Raw genomic sequence first — 27,767 nt, 5'->3', positions numbered from 1 at the left:
GATCTACATAACTCAGTGAACCAATATTTTCCAAATGACCAGTGAAGGCATGATGTTTCAAAACTATGCATGAGTAAAAGACCCATTCGGTGTGCAAGACGGACCAATGGATTTTAATTTAACAGGACAGAAAGGTTCATTAATACGGTTTCAAATTCCAAACTGCAACTAGCCTGAAACCACTTCTTGTCCAGTCTTGTGTAGTACCAACAAAGATGCACAGCTATCTGGAAAAGCTACAGGAAACATTTCCAACTATAAATCTACGTGAGGCTGGATTTTCATCTATTTCTTCCAAAACGATGTATTGTAAGGGACTGACTGCAGAGACAGACATGGGGAGCCTGCTATCTTCAACTGAGCCATACATTAATGAAACTTGCAGGAATGTAAAAACAAGGTCACTCTTCTCATGGAATTTTCATCTTATAAAGGTTGTTTTTATAAGATGAATTTATGTTAACATGTAAGGGTCTGTTATCACTTTAAGGGAATAAAGAAGTCACCAATATCCCCTGAATACACCATACTTTCTCAAGGACTCGGGCAGAAAAATCTAATCACGTTCAAGGTGGAGAAATAGGCTGGATTCGGGGCTTTTCAACGGCAACGTCCAAGGGCCAATGGGGCGAAGCGCTGAAAGCTGTGGCTGTGGAAGGTTGAAAAATGGTCCCCAAGATACCACGTCCTATCCCGGGACCTGCCAGCGTGCCCTTACCAGGGAAACGGACCTTTGCACTCGTGAGCACGGGTGCTGGGAGATGACCCTGGGTTTCCCGGGTCGGCCCTGCCAGCGCCACAAGCATCCTCCGCAGGGAGGCTGCGCGGGCCACGGGGCGGGTCTGGGCGCCGCCCGCGCCGCGGGGAGCTGGGGAGGGTGTGCGCAGAAGGGGCCGCGCAGGCGGGCGGGAGCGCGTATCGGCGCAGCCACGTGCCACGCATGCTCGGCCTCCCCAGGTGTGACCCACTCTCGGGACGGGCCACACTCACACGATGAATGTCTTCCTGGCCGATGCCTCAGTGAGGCGCTGTCGCCGCCGCCGCCGCCCGCGCTGCCCCGTCCGCGGCGGGCCCTGGCGAAGCCCGTCCTTCCGGGGACACCTGCCCTTAAGCGCGCCCGCCGCTGCGCTCGGGAGGACTGGCAGCTCGCGCACTCCCGGGACGCACCACCCCTCCCTCGTGATTGACAGTGTGACTCGCCGCTCACGACGCTCCTGATTGGCGACGCCGCTTCCTGTCTTTTGAGAGGCCCCGCCCAGAGAGCGAGCGAGCAGGGGCGGGGCACAGCGGAGACGGGCAGGATTTAGCCCTCGGAACGGGCTCCGGACCAGGGTCACGGAGAGAGCCGAGTTTCGCCGCAAAGAGCCGAACAAAGCCGGAGAGACCCGAGTACGACCAGCGGAGCGCGGGCGGGCCGGAAGCAGGGCCGAGCGCGGCCGAGCCCGCTCGGACAGGCCGAGCGCGCCGGGCGTTGGGCCCCGCCGAGCCAGCGCCATGGCGGCCGAGGGCGCTGCTGCGGCCGAAGGCGGGACTGTCGGCCGCCGCCTGGCCAAGGACAGCTTGCGGCAGTCTAAGTGCCCGGACGCGGCCCCGAAGCAGCGGCGCGGCTCGGCGCAGTCGCGGGACACCGAGCGCCGAGCCTACCAGTGGTGCCGGGAGTACCTGGGCGGGGCCTGGCGCCGGGTGCGGCCGGAGGAGCTGAGGGTTGACCCCGTGAGGTGGGAGGTCAGGGGTCAGCCCTTGCGGTGCGGGATGGGGCCGGGGCCGGGGGCAGGGGCAGGCTCGGGCCCCGACGGAGCTCCGCGGCCCCGTGCGAGCGAGGCGGGGAGCGGGGAGCGGGCGGCGGGCTGACCCGGTGTGGTCCGCAGCGGAGGCCTCAGCAACCTGCTCTTCCGCTGCGCGCTGCCGGACCACCTGCCCAGCGCAGGCGAGGAGCCCCGGGAGGTGCTGCTGCGGCTGTACGGGGCCATCCTGCAGGTGAGGACGGCGTGAGGGCTCCCGCCGACGCCCGGCGGGTGGGCGCGTCCGCGGGGTGAGACGCAGAGGCTCGGGCGGAAGGACTTGCGCGCGTCGGCCAAAGCCCGCGCCCGGGGCCTCCGGCAGCAGGACGAGTCCCAGGTGTGCGTCCGCGCTCCTTTGCCCCTGGACGCTCGACTCCTGCCCCTTGCTGCCCATCTCCCTTCAGGGCGTGGACTCCTTGGTCCTCGAAAGTGTGATGTTCGCCATCCTTGCGGAGCGGTCCCTGGGGCCCCAGCTCTACGGAGTCTTTCCGGAGGGCCGTCTGGAACAGTACATCCCAGTACGCTCGCGGCACCTCCTTCCCCAGCCCGTCCCCTGCCCAACGTTGGCCCTCCACGTCCCTGACCCCGAGACCCCACCTCCCCCCACGGCCCCAGCCCCGCCCCCTCCTGCCCCAGCCCCATCACCACCCCTGAGAGGTTCCTGGGTGCAGAGCCGGCCACTGAAAACTCGAGACCTTCGAGAGCCCGTGTTGTCAGCAGCCATCGCCACGAAAATGGCCCAGTTCCATGGCATGGAGATGCCCTTCACTAAGGAGCCCCACTGGCTGTTTGGCACCATGGAGCGGTGAGTCAGGGGCCTCCGAAGGGCTCCTGCACACCTGGGCTGAACCCTCATGCTGGCAGCTACTACCCTGGGCTGTGATAATGTGTCCTGACCCTGTCCAGATGGCCAGCTGAGTGGATCAGGTGCCCCAGGGCCTAGCATGGTCTCTCACAGAGCAGGCTTCCAAACCTTTGCCAGATAAGCCATACAGTGACAGGAAAATGGCTAGGACAGCCTGGCCCAGGGTAGAGAAGAGGGGGTGAAGCCCTGCCGGTGTGGCTCAGTGGTTGAGTGTGGACCCAGGAACCAAGAGGTCACAGTTTGATTGCCAGTCAGGGCACAGGCCTGGGTTTCAGGCTCAATCTCCAGTAGGTGGCATGCAGGAGGCAGCCTTCGGATGTTTCTGTCTCATCAATGTTTCTATCTCTATCCCTCTCTCTTCCTCTCTCTCTAAAAACCAATAAAAACATATGTTTCTAAAAGGAAGGGGTGCAGAGGGAAAGCAGAGGGAGTGTGTCGTATTCTTTGGGCTTCAGGTACTTAAAGCAGATCCTGGACCTGCCCCCCACGGGCCTCCCCCAGACGAACCTGCTGAAGATGTACAGCCTGAAGGATGAGATAGGCAGCCTCAGGTGAGGGCAGGATGGATGCAAAGAGGGAGAAGGTACAGGAGGTGCTGCCAGGAACCTGCCGTATCCTCTCCGGGGTTTGCTGAGTTCCCACCAGGGCAGCTCTGACCTTTAGTCACTCCTGCTCAGACACGTGCCCCTGTCCCCTGCAGGAAGCTGCTAGACTCTACACCATCACCGGTAGTCTTCTGCCACAACGATATCCAGGAAGGTAGGAGAAGTCATCAGAGCCTTTCAACCTAAGGTGAAGGGGCCAGAGGGCCCTGGAGTGACCAGAACCCCACTGCATTCCCCCAGGAAACATCTTGTTGCTCTCAGAGCCAGAAAATGCCGACAGCCTCATGTTGGTTGACTTTGAGTACAGCAGTTACAACTACAGGTGAGACCCATGGCCCCCCATGGGCCTGTTCCCACAGTGCTCTGGAAAAAACAGATCAGCCTTCCTCTCCGACTCCCAGCAGCCCAGAGGGCTTGAGGACTGAGTATCACCTTATTTCCCCAGGGGCTTTGACATTGGGAACCATTTTTGTGAGTGGGTTTATGATTACACTCATGAGGAGTGGCCTTACTACAAAGCACAGCCTGCAGACTACCCCACCCGGGGACAGCAGGTATGTGGGCTGGAGGCTGGGGAGTAAAACCTGGCCTGTGAGGGAGGAGGAAGGTGAAGCCTGGATGCAGTGGTGAGAAAGGGTGTTAATGGAAGTGCTCCAGCCTCCCTATTTCCTGACTCTGGTCTGTTGATCTCAGCTCCATTTTATTCGCCACTACCTGGCAGAGGTAAAGAAAGGTGAGACCGTCTCCCCAGAGGAGCAGAGGAAACTGGAAGAAGATTTGCTGGTAGAGGTTAATCGGTGAGGAGGGGTGGCTGGGGCAGGGTTAGGGCAGGGGGCCCAGGAAAGGGAGCCTAGGAAGAGGCAGGCAGTTGCCAGTGCCAAGTGGGAGTGGGGGAGCGAGGCTGGTGGGAGGAGTTGGGACAGGGTAGAGGTTAGGGCAGTGGGGGAGAAGTTACAGCTCTGGGAGCCAAGCGATGCCAAATGTGCTCTGAATCCCCCTGCTTTCCTCACCTCCCTCAGGTATGCCCTGGCGTCCCATTTCTTTTGGGGTCTCTGGTCCATCCTCCAGGCATCCATGTCTACCATAGAATTTGGTTACTTGGTGAGTAACCCAGGTGGCAAGTTAGGTGGGGGAGGAGGAGCAGCGGGAGCTTCTGGTCCTCCAGGAAGTCTGGGCAGCCATGGGAAGCTGGGAGGGGTACCCCTCCCAGGCCTGCTCACCAGTATGTGGGGTGGTCTCCTCCCCAGGAGTACGCCCAGTCTCGGTTCCAGTTGTACTTCCAGCAGAAGGGGCAGCTGACCAGCCTCCACCCCCCATCCTGACTCTCCACCCCCCCAGCTCCTTGGATGTTCTCAGAGCCTCCAGGGCAGGACCTTGGCAGGAGGAGCAAAGAGCAGGAGGCCCTGGGGACTGACTGAGCCCCCAGTGAGACGGGTAGAGGAGCCTGACCTCTCCCCCAGTTTGAGCAGGTCCCCAGGGGCAGGAACCCCTGGGCTGTGTACCTTGAAACAATAAACAAGTTTCTTCCTTCACACCCTGACCTAGCCCTGCTCAGTCCAGCAGAAAGTACCAAGAATGCACGCAGATTGACAAAGTGACCACTGCCCTGAACCTCAGTGTCCCTCCTGAAAAGCATGGCTGTTCAGTGCTCTGAGCTTGAAAATGGTTACGGGTCCACCTTGCTAATTGGGGGCCCCTCCCTTGGAGGGGGTTCTCCCCGGGTCGAGCTTAGAAGTGAGAAATACTCGGAGGGACTGGGGAGTAAAGCGGGTGCAAAGGGTGCCCTGGGTGGGGCTGCCCAACCCTGCCCAATACTGGAGATCCGGGACCGGCGGCACAGCTGACACAGATGACCTTTCCCCTACATTCGACTATTTTTAGCTCTAATACCACCGTCCTCACGCGAGACCCTTTGCCCCACCCCCCACCCCCAATCCCCACACCAGGTTCCCAGACCTTTGAGCAGTCTTCTCCTCGCAGAAACCCGCCCTCCCACTCCTGATTTTCGCCATGGAGGGGAGGAGATTCTGGTTGCCGCCCCGCGTCTGTTTTCTCAACCCAAATTTGGGAGAGGGTGTCAGGTTCCCGGTGAGGGCGGGGCGGGGGTGGCTGGCCTGAAGGACGTGGGGACACGGGCCAGAGTGACTGGCCCCACAAGCAAACAGGAGTGAACCTGAGCTGTGAGTGGAGTGGGGGGCAACGCAGGGCTGCCCACCAGACTCAGCGCAGTGCGGGGGCGAGGACTCGCGGGGCCCCATGGGGTCGAAACGGGGCACCCAGACCCCGCCGTGCTCCCGACGACGACGCTTCCCGGGGCACTTCGTCTCCACCCCGAGGCCGCCCTTCACTGCCCTCTGCGATCCTGAAGTTTTCAAGGCCTTGACCCTCGTCCTGCACCATTGCAGCGGAGCCTGCCCTGAACGCGGGCACGCGGGTTTGCCGGCCGTTGGCCCGGCTGGGGTGTTGGGCAGGGGGTGGGCCTGGGGCCCTGGCTGGGTGGCCGCTAGTACGGTGGGGGATGGGACATTCTGAGGGCGGGGCAGCCCTGAGCCCTCCAGAGCCCCTTCCTGCCCCCTCCCAGGTGCCAACCAACCCCCAGGATGGCAGAAGCGCACCAGGCTGTGGCCTTCCAGTTCTCTGTGACCCCAGATGGGGTCGACTTCCGACTCAGTCGGGAGGCCCTGAAACACATCTACCTGTCTGGGATCAACTCCTGGAAGAAACGCCTGATTCGCATCAAGGTGGGCATAGGTGTTTCTCCTGGTCTCTTCTTGCCAGCAGGTGCAGAATAGCTTTGTAGCGGCAGAGTCCAGGTGTCAGCTGCTGCTCTGTTGTCAAGGTCCTCCATCCCAGCCTTGGCTGACAATTCTGCTGGGGAACAGGCTCTAGCAGTGCAGAAACCCGGGGTGTGCTCAGGGTGTGGAGAGAAGGCCGGTGTGCAAGAAGTGGCAGTGGGCCCTAAGTAATGGGGTGCTGCAGGTGTTGGGTGTGGAGGAGGGGAAGACCAGGCATGAAGGGGGGCGGTAAGAACACAGCAGGTGGCCAAAGGAGAAAACCTTCCAGGTGAAGACCAGGACCTCACAGGTGCTTGCTTGCTGTTGGTAATCATGCTTGTTTCTGCCCCACAGAATGGCATCCTTAGGGGTGTGTATCCTGGCAGCCCTACCAGCTGGCTGGTTGTCGTCATGGCAACAGTAGGCTCTTCCTACTGCAATGTGGACATCTCCAATGGGCTGGTCTATTATATCCAGAGGCACCTCCCTGAGGGGTGAGGATGGGGCCCCAAGAGAGGTCGAGTGGGCTCCAAAGCCAGGGTTCCTGAGCTGGGCAGACACAGGACTAGCCATTAGGGGTCATGGGCGCAGCCCTCCCCCCAGGCCTCCATCATCTATCTCAGTCCCACGTCCATAAGTGCATGTGTTGCACTTAGTTGTGAGTGTGCCCAGGGAGGTTCCTTTCCTTTGGTGCGTCCCCCAAGGTGGTTCACAGCCAGGGTCAGAATTTCCCTGAGGCTGGCCTCTGGTGAACCCCCTGAAGCCCTCTCCCCTTCTTTGACAGATATGGCCCCTATGAAACCCCACAGACACGGGCACTTGTTAGCATGGCCATCTTCTCCACGGGAGTCTGGATAGTGGGCATCTTCTTCTTCCGTCAAACCCTGAAGCTGCTGCTTTCCTACCACGGTTGGATGTTTGAGATGCACGGCCGGACCAGCCGCCTCACCAAAGTCTGGGCTGTGAGCAGAAGCTGATAGAGGGCTTCAGGCATCTGGTCTGAGACCCTGGGCGCCTCCTGTGGGGTCCTGAGCTGGAGGGGACAGGCAGAGGGCACTGGTGCCTGGCACATGGCTTTGTCCTGGTTCTGAGAGCTTGGGGCCCAGCTCCTCAGGTGCTCGCTAGTTTGTTCCCATTCTGTTCCCTGGTAACCAGCCCAACACTCTCTGCTCTGCACCCCCAGGCCTGTGTCCGCCTTCTGTCCAGCGGGCGGCCCATGCTCTACAGCTTCCAGACATCCCTGCCCAAGCTTCCCGTGCCCAGTGTGCCGGCCACAATTCAGCGGGTAAGGGCCTGTGTCAGGCATCCTGGTGGGCAGGGTAGGCTAGACTTGGGACTTGTCCAAACCAGGAAGGACTGTCCCCTTCAAAGAGCAGATTTGAGAGCAGTGGGGCTGGGGTCAGAACAGGGTCTGGACAGAGGCAGCCATTGTTGTCTGGCCCCCACACTGACGGTAACCTGGCTGGACAGTACCTGGAGTCTGTGCGGCCCTTGTTGGATGACAAGAAGTTTCACCGCATGGAGGCACTGGCCAAGGAATTCCAGGACGAGACTGCCCCCAGGCTGCAGAAGTACCTGGTACTCAAGTCGTGGTGGGCAACTAACTACGTGAGTCCCCTTCCTGGGCTTACCCTCACCCCCTTCGTGTCACGGCTGCCCACACCCTGCCCTAGCCCTAACCCTAACCCTAACCCTAACCCTAACCCTAACCCTAACCCTAACCCACCTGCAGGTGAGTGACTGGTGGGAAGAATACATCTACCTTCGGGGCAGGACCCCCATCATGGTGAACAGCAACTATTATGCCATGGTAAGAGGTAGCCAAGTGGTCCTGTGTGCTCAGCTCTGTCCTCAGCTCCTGGTCTCAGGGCAAAGGACCTGGAAGACAGCCTAGAGCTCTGGTGGTACTTCCCACAGACAAGGGAGGATTCTGGAGTGAGGCCTGAAAGAAAGGGAAGATGGGGGAGGTCCTGGTAGAATAGTCAAGAAGCAGTTTAGGGGTGATGGGGATACTGAGGGTCCCCATTGGGAGAATCCAGTAGCCCCACAGCCTGACACTCGTTCTCAGGGTCCCTGGGGCTCACTCACATCAATGCCCAGCCCAGGCCCCATCCCTTCCTTCCTTGGTTTCTTCAGTGGCCTCCTGGTCATGGGCTCTCAGCCATCCTGATGCCATTACCAGGGAGTTTCCTTAGACAGGCTTGCTTTTGTGTCACTCTGTGGATCCAGAGCTGCTTCTCAGCACTCAGAAGGCCACTGTTGGCCCCTGCATTGTGTGGCTGGCCCTCCTCCTGCCCCAGCACTAGCCTGTGCACAGCCACAAACCATGCAGCGCACCTCAGTGCTCTCCCACTGCCCAGAGCTCATTCTGAGTTGCATGCTGTATTCCCTTCCTCCCCACACCCGTCTGCTCAGAAACTTACACACAGCTCATCTGTACCTGAGGTTTTAAGCTGTTTTCTTAGTGGAGGGAACCCCTTTCTCAAAGCAAAATAAGACACCAGCAAGTAGGTGATGGAATAGCAGCTCAGGTCAGAACTGGGACAGGGAGTGATGTGGTCAGTTGGGCGTTTCATCTTTGGCAGTTCACCTGACAGTGAGTGGGGGACAGACTGGGGAAAAGGGACAAGACCCCTCAGGCCCTGGGCAAGGAGACCAGCTGACACCCCACACCTGTCACAGCTGCCCTGAAGCCTCTGCTGTCTCTCGTAGGACTTTGTGTTCGTCAAGAACACGGATGTGCAGGCCGCCCGCTTGGGAAACATTGTTCACGCCATGATCACATACCGCCGTAAACTGGACCGCGAGGACATTAAGCCCGTGAGTTGTGTTGGGGTTGAGGGCTGAAGGGAGAGGAGGCCCCACCTTAGCCATGCTGGGCCTCCCTCCCAGGTGATGGCACTGGGCATCGTGCCCATGTGCTCCTACCAGATGGAGAGGATGTTCAACACCACTCGGATCCCGGGCAAGGAAACAGGTATAGCCACAGCGTCAGTGGTGAGGCTGTTGACACAGAGCCCCCTCCCTCTCAGCTGTGGGCCCGCCCTGGCTAGGTGCCCACTACCTGTTCCGTAACTCAGTTTCCTCACTGTCTCAGGAATGTGTAACTGTCAGAGATAGCCCATTTCTAACCAGTGCTAGACACTTGCTGTTTACAGGCATGACACCAGTGCTGGGACCCTGATTCCCAGCTACAGGGCTCCCATGTAGGGGAGGTACCCCCTGAGAAAGGATCACTTGGAGGAGTGCTGCTGCCCTTGACAGAGGAGGGCGGGCTCCCCGGGGGTCTGGCAGGGACAGGCACAGCATCCCGTGTTTCTGACACTGGGAGTTTGTCTCATTTCCTCGAGCTTTCGTTTCCTCTTCTATGAAATGCCTCCGAGGACTGTTGTTGGCATAAACAAGAGGTATGGAAGCAGCCGGCACAGGCCCTGGCTTCATATGGGTGATTCCGCCCCTGGGAAGGAGGCCCAGGCGGAGGCCAGCTAAACATGGGCCGCATGGGCCACTGAGGGAGCACATGGTTGGTGGGTCCAGTCCAGGGCGGCAGCGGGAAAGGAGGTGTTCCCTGTCCTCCACCATCCTGCCTCTGCCCACACACTAACCTCTGTCACAGACGTGCTGCAGCACCTCAAGGAAAGCAGGCACGTGGCAGTCTACCACAAGGGCCGCTTCTTCAAGGTGTGGCTCTACGAGGGTTCCCAGCTGCTCAAACCCCGGGACCTGGAGCTACAGTTCCAGAGGATCCTGGATGACCCCTCCCCACCGCAGCCTGGGGAGGAGAAGCTGGCGGCCCTCACTGCAGGCGGAAGGTACCCCTGCAGGCAGACGCTGTCCTGGATGAGGGTTTGGGTCCCCTGAGGGGAGGGGTTTAGCCCTGCATGGCACCCCAGGACTTGGAACCAGAGGCATGATCAAGGAAGAGGCGTGCCACGCCCAGCGTCCTCTTTCCAAACTGGGACCCGAGGTAGCGAGGGGACTGGTGGCGATGGCAGTGGAGTGGTTGCCATAACCTCTGTGTAGTGGCTAGGGGGTTGCATAGAGGGCAGGGACACCTTCCAGGACAGCTTGCCAGCCACCCCCCATGCCCAGCTTCAGGCCCTGCCAGGTCCAGGGCAGTGCCCTCATCCACAGCCTGGGTGGCCCTGCCCTCACCCTGCCCTCCCACCCCAGAGTGGAGTGGGCACAGGCTCGCCAGACCTTCTTCAGCTCCGGCAAGAACAGGGCCGCTCTCAACGCCATCGAGCGCGCCGCCTTCTTTGTGGCCATGGATGAGGAGTCTCACTGCTACGACCCTGAAGACGAGGCCAGCCTCAGCCTCTATGGCAAGGCCCTGCTGCACGGCAACTGCTACAATAGGTACAGCTCCGCCCTGCGGCAGGGTGTGCACTCCTCCACCTGCCTTCCCTCATCACTGTGTTTCCCACACGCAGGTGGTTTGACAAATCCTTCACTCTCGTCGCCTTCAAGAATGGCCAGCTGGGCCTCAACACAGAACACTCGTGGGCAGATGCCCCTATCATAGGGCACCTCTGGGAGGTAACAGGCCCAGAGAGTGGTGCTACAGAGGGGCTGTGGAGGTCAGGGTGGGGGACCAGGATGGCCTCTCAGCCTGGTCATCTCCCTGCAGTTTGCTCTGGGCACTGACATCTTCCACCTGGGCTACGAGGACACTGGGCACTGCCTGGGCAAACCGAACCTCATGCTGACACCTCCTCAGCGGCTGCAGTGGGACATTCCTGAGCGGGTGCGCAGGCCAAGAGGGCAGGGACAGGCATGCGAGAGTGACAAGTATCTGGATGCCCTGCTGCCTCCTCCCCTCTGGCCCAGGCCTGCTCATGGGAGGGGGGACAGGAGCAGGAGCTTCTCAGGTATAGATTGGCCATAGGGTGAACAGATATCCTGGGCCAGGTGGTGGTTAGAGAAGCTGTGAAGTGTGAGTCTCATGTCTGTGGGGCACATGTCAGTGCCTTCCTCTCCCTGAAGGTGTCGAGGGCCCTGAGACCATCCAGCACAGCCCCCTGACCCTTCCCATGTCTCTATAGTGCCAGGCGGCCATCGAGAGCTCCTACCAGGTAGCCAGGGCGCTGGCAGACGACGTGGAGCTGTACTGCTTCCAGTTCTTCCCCTTCGGCAAAGGCCTCATCAAGAAGTGCCGGACCAGCCCTGACGCCTTTGTACAGATCGCCCTGCAGCTGGCTTACTTCCGGGTAGGAGCCCCACTGGGCTGCTGAATATGCAGGGCAGCCCTGGAGTCCACCTGCCAGGTTCACCCCTCTGTGTTCCCCAGGACAGGGGCAAGTTCTGCCTGACCTATGAGGCCTCGATGACTAGACTGTTCCGGGAGGGACGGACCGAGACTGTACGTTCCTGCACCAGCGAGTCCACAGCCTTCGTCAAGGCCATGATGCAGGGGTCCCACACGGTAAGCCCCCCACAGCCACACAGAGAGGTGACCCCTCCACCTCCTGCCACCATGAGGGTCAGGGCTACTACTCACGGCTTCATTCCCACCCCCCAGAAAGCAGACCTCCAGAACCTCTTCCGGAAAGCCTCCGAGAAGCATCAGAATATGTACCGCCTGGCCATGACGGGGGCTGGCATCGACAGACACCTCTTCTGCCTCTATGTGGTCTCCAAGTACCTGGGGGTCAGCTCCCCTTTCCTGGCGGAGGTCAGTGTTGCCAATGGGTGTGTCTTCTGCCCCTTCGGCCTCCTCTGAAGTTGTCCAGCAGGGCTGGGACAGGCTTCCTGCTCCGCACTCCACCCAGGCCTGTTGTCCCAGTTCTGAGCATGGAGTTGGTGTCCTTTTGAGGGGGATGGAGGGACAAACGTGAGACATGTCAGGTGTTGACAGTGCTCCTGGGAAAAGTGAAGAAAGGTGAGGGGAGTCAGGCGGGCAGCAGGTTCCCCTGGAGGGACCGCCAGTGCCCAGGTAGCAGGGGGGTGGGGGGTGGGGGGTGGGGTGGAGCCAATGGACAAACAGGGTGGAGGAAAGGCCAGAGGGATGTGCAGGTCAATTGGGGCCTCCAGACATGATGGAGGGTTTTGTGCAAATGCTGTGATGGTGAAAATGGACAGGGGACCAGGGCAGTAGTCAGGGCAGCACTGCGTTTCTTATGCATCTGCTGCCAGGACAATGCCTGGCTCCTGCAGGTGCTCAGGCACTACCTGTCAGCAGGTGTTTGCTGGGCACATGGCATCTGACCCCTGTGGCTTCCCTGTTGCAGGTACTGTCAGAACCCTGGCGCCTCTCCACCAGCCAGACCGCTCAATTCCAGATCCGCATGTTTGACCCAAACAAGTATCCCAATCACCTGGGCCCTGGTGGTGGCTTTGGCCCTGTAAGCGCCCTTGAAGGGATGAGTGGGTAGGACAGGCCTGGGGGTTTCAGGAGCGTCCAGGGCCTCAAGCTCAGATCAGAGGCCCTGCTCCTGCATGGAAACAGGTGCCTGGGACCCCACCTGTGCCAGCACCCCCTGCTAGAGCATGACCAGGCCCAGGGCTGGCTTCCCCTCTGCAGTGTGCAGCTCTCCCACTAAGACACTCACCTGGGTTAGTTTGTCAGGGTTCTAGAGACACCCCTGTGAGGCAGTGATCTGGAGCCTCCTGAAGGAAGCCTGAGGTCCTGGAGGGGGGGAGGAAGCTCTTTGGTTTTCACACAGTTTCCTGGATATTGTTCTGACCCCAGGAAAAATGCAGTGTCTGGGGTGCGGCCCTTTCCTGGGATTTTTGTGGGGATTCCAGGGCAGCATCAGCTCGGCCTCAGCTCTTTGAGGTCTGTTTTACCTCTTCCTCACCCCTTGTGCGCCCTCAGGTGGCGGATGATGGTTATGGGGTTTCCTACATGATCGCTGGCGAGAAGACCATTTTCTTCCATGTCTCCAGCAAGTTCTCAAGCTCAGAGACGGTGAGTCTCCTGCTCCTGCTCAGACCTAAGGAGGGGGTACCACCCTGGGCCCTGTCTGGCCAGGGAAGAGTCCTTGTTTGTGGGGACAGGGCAGGGCTTGCCTGGAGCTTGGTCTGAGCTCTGGGCTCCCACAGAATGCCCAGCGCTTTGGGAACCACATCCGCCAAGCTATGCTGGACATCGCTGACCTTTTCCAAGTGTCCAAGGCTGACAGCTGAGGGCCGAAGAAATGCCAGCTGCCCTTCTGTCTCCACGTGTGGAGGAATGGGCCTGCAGTCAGCTCATAGGCACAAGGGGTGGCTGTGCCTGGGGCCCAGGCTCCAGGGACAGCTCTGGCAGCAGGTGCTCCCTGGGCAGGTGCTGCTTCCTGAGGGCCCACCTGGTAAAGGTGGGGTTGGAGCATGGAGTGGGTCTTTAGATTTTTTTCTTGCTGGATACTAATAAAAATAAGGCTGTGTAATTCTCTCTTAGCCCTTAGGTTCCTCTGTTTTTTTGGGAACTGGGAGGCCCTCCCCCTGCCCCAGCTCAGGCCAGAGAGGTGGCACGGGAGGGGCTGGGGCTGGGAGACTGAGAGGCTGTGACCTGCTTTGAAATGTATGTCTCTGCTGGGGTCACTGTCCACACCCACTATGTGCACTTGGAATAAATTCTTGCTTCAGAACCTTCACCTGTTCCCTGGGGTCACTTCTGTTCGTCTGCTTGGGAGTGGGGCCACCTGTTTCCTCTGGGCACGGGCGTGCCCTTCCCACCCCTCTGCACTGGAGCACAGACCCCTCGGTGCTGCAGCCAGGCCTCAGGTCTGGTCTTGGATGGTCATGTCCAGGAAGGACACACAGGGTAGTTTGCAGCAACATAGGCGTTTTCCCTCAGGTCCGTTTCTCTATTAAAATAACATTAAAAGTAAGCAAAAAGTAATTTTTATGGAAAGTGCAAGTAACCTTCGCAGGGGGGCTCAGGTGGTTAGAACGTTGTCCTGATACGCCAAGGTTGCGGGTTCAATCCCTGGTCAGGGCATATACAAGAATCAACCAATGAATGCATAAATAAGTGGAACCACAAATCGATGTTTCTCTCTCTCTCAAAAAAAATCAATAAATTAAATTTACAAAAAGAAAGTGCACGTAGGTACTCCCTTACTGTTGCTGCATGCTTGAGCGAACCCAGATGTCAGCACTCTGTAGGTGCTAAAAACCCAGAGTGAATTAGGTACAGTCCTGGGCCTTCCCTGATGAACAAATGTCTGTGGAACACCCACTATCTACTTGGCTCTGCACTGGGGATTCGGTGGACAGGGCACCACCTACCCACGTGGAACTCACTGCTAGGTGAGGCAGGCGTGGGTCAGGGGATAGAGTAGCTGGCAGAGAAACTAGGCGGCTTTTGAAATAATCCATTTAGCAGGTGCTTCCTGAGTACCACAGTGTGTTTGGCACTGGGCTACAGCAGTGAGCAAAATGCAGAAAGTACGCCTCCCTGTGGGGTATAGAGTCTAGTGAGGAGACAGGCAGCCACCAAGAAGAGTAAGTTACATAGCAAGTCAGAGAGTAGTAAGTGCTGAGGAGGAAAGTCGGGGACGGGAGCAATGGGTGGGAGGGGGGTGATTTCAGACAGGATGGCAAAGGCAGGGGGATCCGAGGGCAGAGATTCCTGGCTGAGGGGGCAGCAGGAGACAGAGCTCCCAGGTGGGTGGTGCCTGCTGCAGTGGGGGAAAGTGCTGATGCCCGTGGCTGTGTGGAGTCAGGGAGGCGTAGAGCAGGTGGAGTGGGGTGGCAAGGGGCTCGTAGACTGGACTCTGGCTTCTCTGAATGATGAAACTGCTGGGGTTTGAGCAGAGGTGACATAAGCTGTCCCAAATTTTAATGGGATCGCTTTGGCCAGCTGGGATGATATTAGAACAAAGTAGGGTGCAGTAAGGGTAAGAAGCAAGGAGCCTGTCAGAGGGTACTGCTCATGGTGGTGGCAGAGTTGGGAGAAATGACAGAACTTGAACGAAGGAATTAAGAATCAGGAAGCTAAGAACGTCAAAGGTAGGACTGACAAACCTGATAGGGAAGCCTGGAATATAACTCACGTTTTCTATTTTGGGTAATTGGGTGATTAAGTGAGACTTTAAAGTGTTGAGTTTGACATGTCTATAAGAAATATTCATAGATTCTTGAAAATATAAATTAAAAGCTAAGGAGATCTAGTCTCCCAATAACAGCTTTGAAGTAGTTAAAACCCTGAGAGCACATGGAAGGACCCCAGGGCAGAGGCTCCTAACCTCCTTTGAGGCTCCCTGAGAGTCTTATAAAAGTACATCTATACTCACATAGATGCTTATGTGAGTATCTCCATATCAGATGCTCACTCCATATCAGAGCTTTCTTGGGCTTCTGAGAGTATCTTCACAGACTTATGCCCTCAGGATGTAACCTACCCTGGGGACGTGTCAGCTTGGATGGGCTTCTGGGCATATCAGCTTGCCCAGCCCTGGGAGAGCAGTGAGCAGAGTTATCATCTGGCTTTTAATTAATGTTGAAATTCAGCCAAAATTATCTGATCTGTTCTTGGTTAAAATAAGAGAAACTGCCGGGTCTGCAGAGCTCAGCAGTTGAGCATTGTCCTATGATCCAGGAGATCCTCGTTGGATTTCCGGTCAGGGCACATGCCTGGGTTTTGGGCTCCACCCCCAGCGGGGGCGTGCAGGAGGCAGCTGATCAATGACTGCCATCATTGATGTTTCTATCTATCCCTCTCCCTTTCTCTCTGAATCAAATATACTTAATAAATACATTTTTAAAATAATAGAAACCATCATGCACAACCAGGGTATAAACCCCTTGTGACAACCCAGCAGACCCAAACAAGCTCCTTGTGCCCCACGGGTTTGTAGATCTGCACTAGTTAAAGCTAGCAGTCATAACAGATAAACCCTAAAATCTCAATGGAAGTTTAATTCCTGCTCAGGTGGCTGAGACAGACTCTGCTCCAGACATTATTCAAAGACATGTGCTGACAGGACTCTGACTTCCTCAGGTAGCCCCAAGTTGCTTTGGACATCAACATCCAGCAGGTACATAGGGGGCGAGAGGATCACTCATGGGAGGCGTTTATGGACCTGGCCTGATGGTGACAGAGCCCTTCCATCCACATCCCACTGACCAGGACTCATTGCAAGGGAGGCTGGGAAATGTAGTCCAGCTGTGTGCCCAGGAAACATCTGGTGAACAGTTAAGCGGTTTCAGAAGCACAAGGCCCTGGGCAGACCAGACATCTCCAAGGGTGGGCAGCTCTCCGGGTCCCTGCTTGGTGACTTGTGCTCCTACTGCCCGGCGGCCAGCGCCTGGCAGACTCGGGCTGGAAGCAGCCTTGCACTTCCCAGCTGCATGTATCTGGGCCCTGCCCGCCTCAGCTCCCTGGGCCTCAGCTCCTCCCCTGTTAGGACAGATGCAACAATGACGGCAGCGTAGGGTAGTTGTGAAGACCAAATATTCAGGCATCCAGCACCCGTTCAACAAACGTTTATTAGCACCGCTGTGCCAAGTGCCGTCCTGGGCACCGGCAACACAGTGGACCCGCAAACAGGGCGCTGCGCGCCTGGCCTCACCCTCAGAGCGCCACGAGGAGGGACACAGCTACGGGGGCGAAGGGGGGAGCGCCCTCTGGTCTCAGCTCCACCCGCGCTCAACCTCCGCACCTCCTCTACCTGGGCCCACCTGAGGCCGCAGGACTGAGCGCGGACCCTGGGGTGGCCCCGCCCCTTCCGCTCTGGAGCCCAGCCAATGAGACCTCGAGGCTGGAACTTCGGCCCAGCCAGGCGGGAGCAGTCATGTGCTGGCAGCCCCGCCCCTTTCTCTCCGGAATACCAGCCAATGAGGACAAGAGGTCAGCTCCGGGGGCGGGCCTGGTAACGGAAAGGGGCGGGGCGTCTTAGGCGGAGCCTCCTCAGGCCCCGGCCCTGGCGAGGGCGGAGGAGCTGACCGAGCGGGAGCCCTGGCTGAGCAGGAGGTGAGCGGCTCCTGACCCTCCCCGCGCCTGGGTCACCCTGACTGTGACCCCCGCCTCGCGCCGGGCCCTTCACCCCTCATCTCCACTCCATACCCAGTCGTCCCCTCACCCGACCCCTCACCCCAGTCCCCTCACCCGACCCCTCACCCCAGTCCCCTCACCCGACCCTCACCTCAGTCTCCTCACCCGACCCCTCACCCAGTCCCTTCACCTGACCCCTCACCCCAGTCCCCTCACCTGACCCCTCACCCAGTCCCCTCACCTGACCCCTCACCCCAGTCTCCTCACCTGACCCCTCACCCCAGTCCCCTCACCCGACCCCTCACCTCAGTCTCCTCACCTGACCCCTCACCCAGTCCCTTCACCTGACCCTCACCTCAGTCTCCTCACCCGACCCCTCACCCAGTCCCTTCACCTGACCCTCACCTCAGTCTCCTCACCCGACTCCTCACCTCAGTCTCCTCACCTGACCCTCACCTCAGTCTCCTCACCCGACCCCTCACCCCAGTCCCCTCACCCGACTCCTCACCCAGTCCCCTCACCCAGTCCCTTCACCTGACCCCTCACCCAGTCCCTTCACCTGACCCCTCACCCAGTCCCTTCACCTGACCCTCACCTCAGTCTCCTCACCCGACCCCTCACCCCAGTCTCCTCACCCGACTCCTCACCTCAGTCTCCTCACCTGACCCCTCACCCAGTCCCCTCACCTGACCCCTCATCCTAGTCCCCTCACCCGACTCCTCACCCAGTCCCTTCACCTGACCCTCACCCCAGTCTCCTCCCCTGACCTCTCACCGCAGTCTCCTCACCCCTCACCCCAGTCTCCTCACCCCTCACCTCCTCTTGACCCCTCACTCTGCACATCCAGATCCTGGATCTGCACACCCTGGCAGAGCCGTGTGCCTTGCCCTTTCGTATCTCATTCTAGGCCAGACTGGCACCATTAAACCCTTCAAGCCAGGCGAAGCCTCAGACCACAGCTGGACCCAGCCACTGTGTTCTGCACATGACCCGGACCCTTCCCCTCAAACCCCTCCCTTTCTGCCCCTTTCCTAATCCCCTTGGTCCAAGGCTGGCCCAGGCCCCTCTCCATCGGGTCCACAGTCATTCTGGGCACCTCAGCAGAGAGGAATGCCATGGACTCCAACCCTCCACCTCAGCTCATGCCCTTTGCCTGGATCTAGGGTCCAGACCCACCACCTCTGAGACCCAGCGTCACTGTGGCCACAGCCTCCATCCCCCAATCTACTGCCCCTCAACATGTCCCTCCCTGCCTCCGCTTTGTCCCCACTCTCTTGTGCCCTCACCTTGTCTGTCCACCACACACATTGCAAACTCCTAGGTCACTTACTCCATTTTCTCTGCACCACCCTAGGGTCGTGAGGATACTGTGTGGCCATGTCCTTCACCACTGCTTCTCTGCTCCATGTCTAAATGCCTCTAGGGAGACACACAGCTTTGCCAAATCTGTATCATTCTCCTAGAACACAGAATGTCCATTCTTAGGAAAAAATCCTTTTTATTGCCATTCACAGGGGAGCTAGAGACCTCAGGCCTGAACCTGGACCACCTGCAGCCTCACCTACCTTGCCCCACCTCTACCTTCTTACCTTCCCTTACTAGTTCCTGCACTATCACTTACCCTTTGTCCTGATTCTTCAGCCTTTTCTGTTCAACTAGCCTTTTTCATACAGCCTGAAGACAGGCAAGTCTCTGCCTTTGAATTTTCAAAAAACAAAAAACCTTCATTCTATCACCTTTTATCTCCTATTTTTCCTACCCTCCTCATCTAAATCTGCATGCCCTATCTATTTTGTCTAATAATCCATTAAATTATTCATGGAAATCTTGTTGCCCCAGTAAACCTAAACACATCAAATCCTCTGAAAAATTCTGTTGGCTCACCTTCCAAAATATAGCCCAAGCCCTTCCCCTTCTTACCATTGATATGATTACCACCCTGGTTCAAAACACTGTAATCTCTAGACCACTCTAGTGCTCTCCTGACTAACCAGTCTTCCCACTCTTTTATTTTTAATATGTTTTTATTGATTTGAGAGACAGATCCATCGATCGACTGCCTCCCACATGCCCCCTACTGGGGATCGAGCCCGAAACCTTGGCATGTGCCCTGACTGGAAATCAAACCAGCAACCTCTGGGTGATGGGAAACACTCAGTGGGCTGAGCCACAACATCCAAGGCCAGTCTTCCCACTCTTGCCTCCTCTCAACCTCTGCAACAGACCATTTTCCAAAAAGCAGCTGAAGTTGTTATCTTAAAACCTAATCACATAATCCCCTGCTCTCAAACTCTAGTGGCTTTTCCTTCACATTCAAAATAAAACCAAAGTTCTTGCCTAGTTAACTGATCTTGTCTCATACCACTCTTCTCAGCTCCATTCTACAGTTTCTTTCCATTCCTCATAACATACCAGGGCTGCCCTGGCTGGGTGCTCATTTGGTTAGAGCATCATCCCAATGTGCCAAGGTTGTGGGCTTGATCATGCGTCAGGGCACGTGCAAAAATCAACCAACTGCCCAGCTGGCTAGTCTCAGCAGTTGAGTGTTGACCTATGGATCCAGGAGATTGCATTTCGATTCTTGGTCAGAGCATGTGCCCAGGTTGCAGGTTCGATCCCCAGCAGGGTGCATGCAGGAGGCAGCAGATCAATCACTCTCATCATTGATGTTTCTCTCTCTCCCTCTCCCTCTCTCTCTGAAATCAATAAAAACATATTTTAAAAAAAGAATCAACGAATGAATGCATAAATAAGTGGGACAAACCTCTCTCCCACTCTCTATAAAATCAATAAAAGTAAAATTAAAACACCAGGACCACTCCCACTTTTCTTGAGCCTTTCATTCCCAGATCTTCACATGCCAACTCCTTTTTGTTATTCAATTGTTAGTTCATATGTCACTGTATTAGAAAGGTCTTCTGTAACTTCACAATCTAAAGCACCCCTCCCCATGAAAGGTCCTCTTTATTCCACTACCCTATTTTATTTTCTATGTAGCAGTGATGAAAAATTGAAGGTATCTTTATGAATCTTTTAAGCATAGATTCTGCCTGGATCCACAGATACACTGCAGTATCCACAGAGCCAAAGTAGTGGTGTCTGGCACATAGTAGATTCTCAGTAAATTCATAACCAATGGTGGGTAACAGAATGGACCTTAATTAAAGCAGCAACCTCAGAGATAGGAAGAGACTGACAGGAGAGACTTTAAAGAACTGAGTTGGGCTATGAGCTCCACAAGAGCAGGATTCAGTTCACTGGTGGCTCCTGAGCACTGGCCTTCCTGACTCATAGATGATTAAATATTTATTCCAGGAACAAATGAAATTAGTAAAGTTTCAGTGACTCCTCAGGTCAGGAAAATAGGAGGAATTAAAGATGACCTCAGGTTTCCGGATGGGCTATCCCAGGTGTGGGTAGAGGAGCTGGAATTGAAACGTTGGTCTGTCTCACTGTATCTTCTTTCTGTGCATTGCCTAGATGGCTGATTCCGACCCTGGGGAAAGAAGCTGTGACAACATGCTGAAAATGCTGTCAGATCTGAATAAAGACTTGGAAAAGATATTGGAAGAGATGGAGAAAATCTCAGGTAGGCTGTTTTCCCAGGCAGGGTGCCTTACCCCTTTTTTCCAATACCTCAAATCCTCCCTATACTTGCACACTCAAATCAGGTGCCTTCTTAACAAGGCCTTCCCTGACCACCTCTTGACTTCCATACTACATAACTATTGTATATCACCACATATTGCCTTGAATCGTTTTCTAGTTATTTTGTATTTGCTTCTTATTTCTGCAACTGGGCTGTTACCTTCTTGAGGGCAGAAATATTAACTGGGCACAGTACCACACCCAAGGTCAAGTACTCATCAAATGACAAGTAATATTAACATAAAACCTGTGAACAGGAAGGGCCAGCGTGGCTCAGTAGGCTGTGTGTTGGCCTAGGATCCAGGAGATCATGCTTTGGTTCCAGGTCAGGGCATATGCCAGGGTTGCAGGCTTGACCCCCAGTAGAGGGCGTGCAGGAGGCAGCCAGTCATTGACTCTCTCTCATCATTGATGTTTCTAACTCTCTCTCTCCCTTTCCCTTCCTCTCTCTGAAATCAATAAAAATATATTTTTTAAAAAAAACAAAAAAACACACACCTGTGAACAGAATTGTAGCATTCTTTCCATGAGCCATTTAAATAAAAAGAGTTCAGAGTAATAGTGCTAAGATTGGTAAGGTGTTGATGGGAGGTATAGCTCAGCGGAATAAAGTAGCAATAGAGTTGGACGAATGTCTCCACTTTTGTAAAAGAATATTAGTCTGTTATTTTATTCAACATGTTTCCACTAAGTGGTAACCAGCAGTGGTAGTAATACCATTATAATTTCTTTAATTTCTTCTTTAATTCAGAATATGTATAATTCTTATAATTTGTGAGCCTAAGTTTTGCTAGAGAAAATCATGATGTAAAACTAATTTTAGAAGGCAATCATACTTTACTCAAATGAAAACAAACTATTTTTAAAGACATTATTAGTTTGAAAATAATCTCCATTTATTACCACATACTATAGAAAATTTCTACTTAGAAATGTTTGCATCATTTTTGCCTGTGTACTTGAAAATTTCTTATATTTTTTTAAAACCACCTTTTAAAAAAGTTCTAGTGGCCCGGCCGGCATGGGTCAGAGGTTGAGCATCGACCTATGATCAAGGAGATAGAGGTTCAATTCCCGGTCAGGGCACATGCTGGGGTTGCAGGCTCAATCCCCAGTAGGGGGCATGCAGGATATCAACTGATCAATGACTCTCTCATCATTGATGTTTCTATCTCTCTCTCCCTTCCTCTGTCTGAAATCAATAAAGATATATAAAATTAATTAATTAAAACATATTTTAATTTTATATTAAAATCATAATCTGGCAAATGACAGTGGCGTACACTGAGTATTTGGAAGAGTGCAGAACAAAAGGAGAGGCTGACTGCTTGGGGAGGCAAGAGAGGATTTAAACAGAGCATTAGGGAAGGAGTAGAGATTGGGCAGACTAGTAGGGGTGCTGGGAGTAGAGAGGAAAGCAGTCCAGCAGAATAGGTAGTCAAGGCCATGTGCCCATGAGGGAAAGCCTGGGGTAGTCAAGGAGCCAGAGTAGCATATGGAGTTTATAGGGTGAGGCTGAACAGTGGGGAGGATCTTCAATGACAAGCTAAGGAGTTTACCTTTCTTGTCTAAGTGAGAGGGAGCCATTTTGGATTTTAAGAAAGATACTTGTATTTTAGAAAGATTCGTCTGGTAACAGTGTGAGGTTGGTTTGCAGAGGGAAGTCTAGAGGCAGGAAGACCAATTAGGAAGTTTTTGCTGAACTAAAGGCTTGGCACTGAGAATGAGAAAGGAACAGCAGACATCTGTGATAGAATCTCTTACTGATTTGTAAGAGCTCTTTATGTATTAAGACTATAAAGTGTTCAAAATTGTAGTAGATATTTTCTCTAGTTTTCTATTTTCCTTTTAATTTTGTATATGAAGCTTTGGTAAACAGAAGTCTAATGTAGTGAAAATCTATCGATATTTTCCTTTCTGAATTACTCCCATTGTTTTGATGCCTAGAAAATCTTTCCCAAATCAGAGATCAGTGAAATACTTATATGTTCTCCTACTTTTCTCTACTTTTTAACATCTAATTCTAAACCGAAGGTATGCCAAAATGCAGGCTGTGTACTGCATTTTTATTTAGCTCCACTAGAGACTCTCTTTTTGGCAAATATTCCAATAATAATCAGGGCAATAGTTAAGTAAATTAATATTGCTAAGGTAACATTATTAAGTAATAGTGTTACAGTGGAACCTCAGTTCTAGAACTTAATTCATTCTGGAAGGCTATTCAAGAAGTGATTTGTTCAAAACACAAATCATTTTTTCCCATTAGAAATAATGTAAATTGAAGTAATCCATTCCAGACCCCCAAATGATTCTCTGTTTTAACCTTTCCTATATACAGTACATGTCTAATCTATAAATCTGTTTAATCTATAAATAAATGCTTCTTTTCTTAAATTTATCAAACCACCCCCTATTAGCCTTAAATGAATCACTTTCAGCACTTGTTCCAGGGGTGTCTTTCAGGAAGTCAGCTTTCGGCATCTTCACTTTTTCACATATCACTGCCTCCAAAATGCTGTCACCTGCTCACTGCTTTTGTTTATCTAAATCAACAACAGTTTTTCTATCTCTTCAATTGCCTGTGAGCATTGTTTCTTTCACACCCCTAGCAACATTAGCACTCTTGATAGCCTCTTTGTGTTTTAAAATTGTGTTAATCATCTCTTTCACCAGCAACAAAAGCAAAAAATAAAAAATAAAAAAATTTCACAGTATGATTTTCTGAGATGTTAGCAGTAAGCTGACTCACATTCTCTCCTTTGTTTATGGCCTGAGAGATGTTTTTCTTAATACTGATGTATCAACACAAAAGGATTGTCAGGCCAAGAACTGAAGTTTTAACAACCAAGACACTTTTTCCATGAACAGCTCGGTTGAGGACCAACTTGTTCAAGCTGGGAGAGGTCCGAGAACTGAGGCTTGACTGCTAAACAATGCTGCCTTACCTCAGAGAGAAGCTTGACAGGTGTTTCAGGGAAGCACATTACATAAAAGGCTCGGCTTCGACAATTTTTTAAATTTGTTTTTTAAGCTTTCTAAATAAGCTTAAAGTTGTCTGATACATACAACAGTTGTATTTAAGCAGCTACACTCCTGGGAAGCTTGTGCCCTTCCTTTCTCACAGGAATAAACAAGTCTAGCCTACGTCTACATGGCACAAAAGATGCTTTGCTGTGCACGATTCCACATCCTCCCCCTTGGTCTTTTCCCCTTTAGCTGATTCTTCCTTAGTTTTTGTTTTACATATTTTCCTCTTTATAATTCTATTTTTATATAAATCTTCTGCATAGTTGTCTAATTTGCAGGGTAATAGAAGTCTTTTTAAAAATTTATTTAATACTTTATCAGCTGGTAAAAGTATATTTTTAATATATAAGCAACCAAAAATTAAATAATATTAAAATATTTTGTATAATTTGCCTTTTGTAATTTCTTAAGCAAACTCTGTTTTTGGGCCCATGGACTCAAATCCAGTAAATGGCAACATTAAAATATTTTTCTACCTAAAGGGTAAGAAGCACATCTGTTTCTTCATAGTGTCCCTGGGACAAGTTAGGACAAATATTGTTAGCAGAAGTAGCGTAATTTTGGACCACGATGATATAATCTTTCATCCTGACCCTTTAGGTTAAATTTAAAGTGAAGTCCACTTGGCCTTTGTTGCCTCAGGGAAAGTTTTTGTCCAATTGCTTCAGTGACCAGATAGGGCAAAGAAAACAACCAAGAAAGCAATTGTCAACAACTGTTAAAACCACCAACCATAAAATAAATATAAGGTATATATTTTAAGCAATATTAAAAGGCAAAATTCTCTTCGCTTCAAGGCTTAAAATTCTATTTCCATTCTCTTGAACTTAAGTCAAAGCATGACCTAGGACAATTTTCCTAGTACAGGTTTAGCTGTAGTATGCCTTATGGAAGTGAGCCTTAAGAACATAAAATTCCTTGGGTACAAAGAGATTCTAACTTGTTTTGTTGTAGTATTTAAATCCATCCCATTGGTCAGAGCTTGCGGCAGCTCTGAGTGGATGGGGAAGCCTTAGGCCTATTGGTTGAAACCGGATTCCAGGAAGTCCTGTATAAGGATGGCTCCACGGGCAGAAACAAGTGCAGGCAGGCAGTTCTGTGCAGAGGCTTCTGCTTGACATGAGGGACCTCTTTGCAGAAATGGCTGCTAGGCTCTGCTTTTTTTTTTTTTTTTTTTTTTTTTTTTTAGCCCAGGTAGCCACCAAGAGCCCTTCTTAGTCCTTAGGGTTCACAGCACACATCTTGACCATTTTTTCTTCTTTTTTTAAAAAATATATCTTTATTGATTTCAGAGAGAGAAAAGGAGAGGGAGAGAGATAGAAACATCAATGATCAGCTGCCTCCTGTATGCCCCCCCGACTGGGGATCGAGCCCGCAACCCGGGCATGTACCCTGACTGGGAATCGAACCCCGATTGCCTGGATCCTAGGTTGACACTCAACCACTGAGCCACGCCCGGCCGGGCTTGACCGTTTTTCTTAAATTCCATGTGAGGACCTTGGCTTTACCTGGTGGGTTATCAAAGTGTACAGGTGAGTCCTGATTAGCCTCTCAGAATACCTGCTGTACAGGCCTTTCCACAGGTTATAACCTTGGCTTTGCTACTGCACAGGCCTAACGAAAAACCCACCAAGGGGGCCTGACCTCACCAGCTGGTTTATAATATGACTCTTCTCCATTTATCAGTCTCAACATGTACTGCTTATTTCCTGCTCAGCATCTGGTTCCTCCCACTGCAACTAGTACAGACACTGCATGAGGTTAGGGGAGTGTCTCTCCTGTATGCTGCTGTAGCGCCTGGGCTGCCCTAGTGAAATGAGAGCACAAAGGAGGTGCTCAGTATACAGAGTAAATGAAAACTCCAGAGACATATATTGCTAGAGGGTGTTCGAGGGTGATCGAGTCCTTCCTGTTCCGTGCATTCTAAATATTTTTCCTTGGATCAAATCAGAAGAGGGCTGTACACTTGCTGTAGCGTTTCAGTGTCTCACTGAATTGCCTTTTCTGAACTGTGCTTTGCTGGTATGCCACCAGCTTTCTTCCACCTGTGATTACAGCTACAGACACAGAAGGATCACTTTGTGTGTAAGGTAGGGACATCATCAAGGGCATTTTTCTACATTAAGTGTAACTACATTACACTTCTCATAAAATATACCTATAGGACATTTTTTTCTTAGGATAAAAGTGTCTTAAACAATGGGTTTGTTTTTATTTTATGGTCACTGAGTCTTGTAACTGATCATGTTTCCTTTCTGCTTTGGCCTTAGGAAACTCAGAGCTGGAAGTCCAGCTGCTATGTAGGATTATATGATTCATTCCTGAGAGCTGTTTTTCCCCCCGAATTTTAATTTCTTACCTACCCTAACTCTTTGCCCTAAATACCTCAATTATTTATTTTATAGTAAGAGTTTCTTCTTTCTTGAGCACCTAATCTCTGCTAGGCAGTTTACTGCCATTCATTTAATCTTCAGGGGGAGACATGAGATAGGGATGTTGTCTTTCCCTTACAGATGAGAAGGCTGAGGTGAGCAAGTTTAAATCACTTGTTTCAGGTCACACAGCCAGCAACTAGAGAGATGACAAAACTCAGACTCCCAGACCATGCTCCACTTGCTGTCCAGCTGGTCTGAAAGTGTGGTCGGCAGCCCCCTCGCCATGCCCCTCCCCCTGGGGCACCGGAATTATCCAGATACTTGTTAAGATGCAGATTCCTGGGCACCGTTCCCAACCTGCTAGACAGGAACCTTTGACTTGTAGGAGGGACCAACAGTCTACATCTTACCAGGTGTCCCAAGTGACTCCCCTGCTTCCAAAAGTTCAAGAATTCCTGCACTTGCTATACAGTAAGAGTGTCTGTCTGTTGAGATACTGCTCATACTTTTTCTAACAATTTCTGCCTGTCATGCAGAAGGGCTGGGATCCTTGTTCTTTGTAGTTCTCGAGGGCAGAGCCACAACAGTGGGTTGGGTGCTGTAGAGAGAAGGTTGTGGAGGGTGGGGTTTTGGTATGAGCAGCACATGTTCACCTATAGGCCCAGGGACGCTGCCCTTAAGTTGCTCTCAAAGGGAAAGGGAAAGGAAGTGGTCAGTGCCGTGTGAGCACCAGAGGACACCTAACATGGGGTGCAGCAAACCTTCCCAGAGGAGGAGCTCTGGACTGGCCTTAATGAAAGCAGAGAGGTGCCCAGGTGGAGGTGGACAGGCATCCAAGGCCACTGAGCACGAGGAAACATGAGGCTCAGGACCTTTCAGGAATGGGAGTGGTCAGCCCTACCTGAGCCTGTGAGCTTGGTGGGTGTTATGACTCCTTGATGGTCACCCTACAATCACTAGCTGTGAACTGTGGGTAGGTAAGGACATGTGTTTGCTCTAGTTTTTCCTAGCATTTCATATCAGACTGGCCTGCAGCCTTTTAGTGTCACAGGCTGATATATCCAGAAGTTAAGATTTGTGTGAGATTAGGGAAGCTTCAGTACTGCTCTGGGCAGGGAGGAGTGTTAATAGAGGGTTTTGTGAGCCCCATATCAAGTGGCTGACCAGCTTTCTCTCAGAATAGTTGGGTGACTCAGCTGGGTGTGGTCCCAGGGTTGCCCCAGAGCCACAACCCCACCCTGTAGCCTGACTAGGGCCTGTCTGGTTGTTGCAGTGCAGGCCACGTGGATGGCCTACGACATGGTGGTGATACGCACCAACCCCACCCTGGCAGAGTCCATGCGCCGGCTGGAGGACGCCTTCCTGAACTGCAAGGAAGAGATGGAGAAGAACTGGCAAGAGCTGCTCAGTGAGACCAAGCGCATGCAGTAGGTCCCCGACCCTGACCCTACAGCTGCCCCCCTGTGTCTGCCTGTGTGCAGTGCCATGGGGGTGGAGCCTTCTCTGCCTGGCAGAGAAACAGCGACCCAAACATACAGCTGCCTGCACAGCACCTGTTTCTCAATACACTTATTTTCAAGCACATCCTGAGCTTTCTGTCCCCCAGCTGCGTGTGACACCTTATGAACAGGGCGTGCGACGTGTAAGATGCAGATGCTGGCAGTGAATTAAGCATATGTAGTGCCAAGTACAGAATAAAAAGCAAAAAGCAAGCCAGGAACAAACCAGGTCAGAGGAGGGGACGGGCAGCCATACTCAGATTTATTTACCT

General features: G+C 53.1%; 3 protein-coding genes across 3 annotated transcripts; all 3 read left to right on the top strand.

The window, feature by feature from the left end:
- Window positions 1-1,446: 1,446 nt before the first annotated feature.
- Window positions 1,447-4,588, top strand: CHKB (choline kinase beta). The gene is made up of 11 exons (XM_087815015.1): window positions 1,447-1,718; window positions 1,869-1,977; window positions 2,186-2,299; window positions 2,453-2,586; window positions 3,102-3,197; window positions 3,347-3,405; window positions 3,492-3,573; window positions 3,697-3,805; window positions 3,945-4,048; window positions 4,271-4,352; window positions 4,499-4,588. The coding sequence occupies exons 1-11, from the start codon at window positions 1,495-1,497 to the stop codon at window positions 4,571-4,573; spliced, it is 1,188 nt and encodes a 395-aa protein (XP_087671141.1). The 5' UTR covers window positions 1,447-1,494; the 3' UTR covers window positions 4,574-4,588.
- A 1,263-nt stretch (window positions 4,589-5,851) lies between these two features.
- On the top strand, window positions 5,852-13,395 carry CPT1B (carnitine palmitoyltransferase 1B). Its single transcript, XM_087815014.1, has 18 exons — window positions 5,852-5,992; window positions 6,380-6,519; window positions 6,810-6,987; window positions 7,209-7,310; window positions 7,496-7,633; window positions 7,758-7,835; window positions 8,738-8,845; window positions 8,918-9,002; window positions 9,642-9,837; window positions 10,199-10,384; window positions 10,459-10,564; window positions 10,656-10,772; window positions 11,071-11,235; window positions 11,316-11,450; window positions 11,547-11,699; window positions 12,256-12,369; window positions 12,843-12,935; window positions 13,070-13,395. Exons 1-18 carry the CDS (start codon window positions 5,852-5,854, stop codon window positions 13,151-13,153), a joined length of 2,319 nt encoding a protein of 772 aa, XP_087671140.1. The 3' UTR covers window positions 13,154-13,395.
- A 7,031-nt stretch (window positions 13,396-20,426) lies between these two features.
- On the top strand, window positions 20,427-27,427 carry SYCE3 (synaptonemal complex central element protein 3). Its single transcript, XM_016211673.2, has 2 exons — window positions 20,427-20,535; window positions 27,270-27,427. Exons 1-2 carry the CDS (start codon window positions 20,427-20,429, stop codon window positions 27,425-27,427), a joined length of 267 nt encoding a protein of 88 aa, XP_016067159.1.
- The last annotated feature ends 340 nt before the right edge of the window (window positions 27,428-27,767 follow it).

Source organism: Miniopterus natalensis, chromosome 2 (assembly GCF_054644295.1).
Source record: "Miniopterus natalensis isolate mMinNat1 chromosome 2, mMinNat1.hap1, whole genome shotgun sequence".
NCBI lineage: Eukaryota > Metazoa > Chordata > Mammalia > Chiroptera > Miniopteridae > Miniopterus > Miniopterus natalensis.
This window is presented reverse-complemented; position numbering and strand designations above follow the sequence as displayed.

Excerpts from the sequence above, each read along its gene's own strand:
- CHKB (XM_087815015.1), top strand. The coding sequence starts at position 1,495 with ATGGCGGCCGAGGGCGCTGCTGCGGCCGAAGGCGGGACTGTCGGCCGC. Across the intron at positions 3,406-3,491 it reads CCACAACGATATCCAGGAAG|GAAACATCTTGTTGCTCTCA; the intron begins GTAGGAGAAGTC and ends GCATTCCCCCAG. Across the intron at positions 3,574-3,696 it reads TACAGCAGTTACAACTACAG|GGGCTTTGACATTGGGAACC; the intron begins GTGAGACCCATG and ends TTATTTCCCCAG.
- CPT1B (XM_087815014.1), top strand. The coding sequence starts at position 5,852 with ATGGCAGAAGCGCACCAGGCTGTGGCCTTCCAGTTCTCTGTGACCCCA. Across the intron at positions 6,520-6,809 it reads CAGAGGCACCTCCCTGAGGG|ATATGGCCCCTATGAAACCC; the intron begins GTGAGGATGGGG and ends CTTCTTTGACAG. Across the intron at positions 11,236-11,315 it reads TGCAGCTGGCTTACTTCCGG|GACAGGGGCAAGTTCTGCCT; the intron begins GTAGGAGCCCCA and ends TGTGTTCCCCAG.
- SYCE3 (XM_016211673.2), top strand. The coding sequence starts at position 20,427 with ATGGCTGATTCCGACCCTGGGGAAAGAAGCTGTGACAACATGCTGAAA. Across the intron at positions 20,536-27,269 it reads AGAGATGGAGAAAATCTCAG|TGCAGGCCACGTGGATGGCC; the intron begins GTAGGCTGTTTT and ends TGGTTGTTGCAG.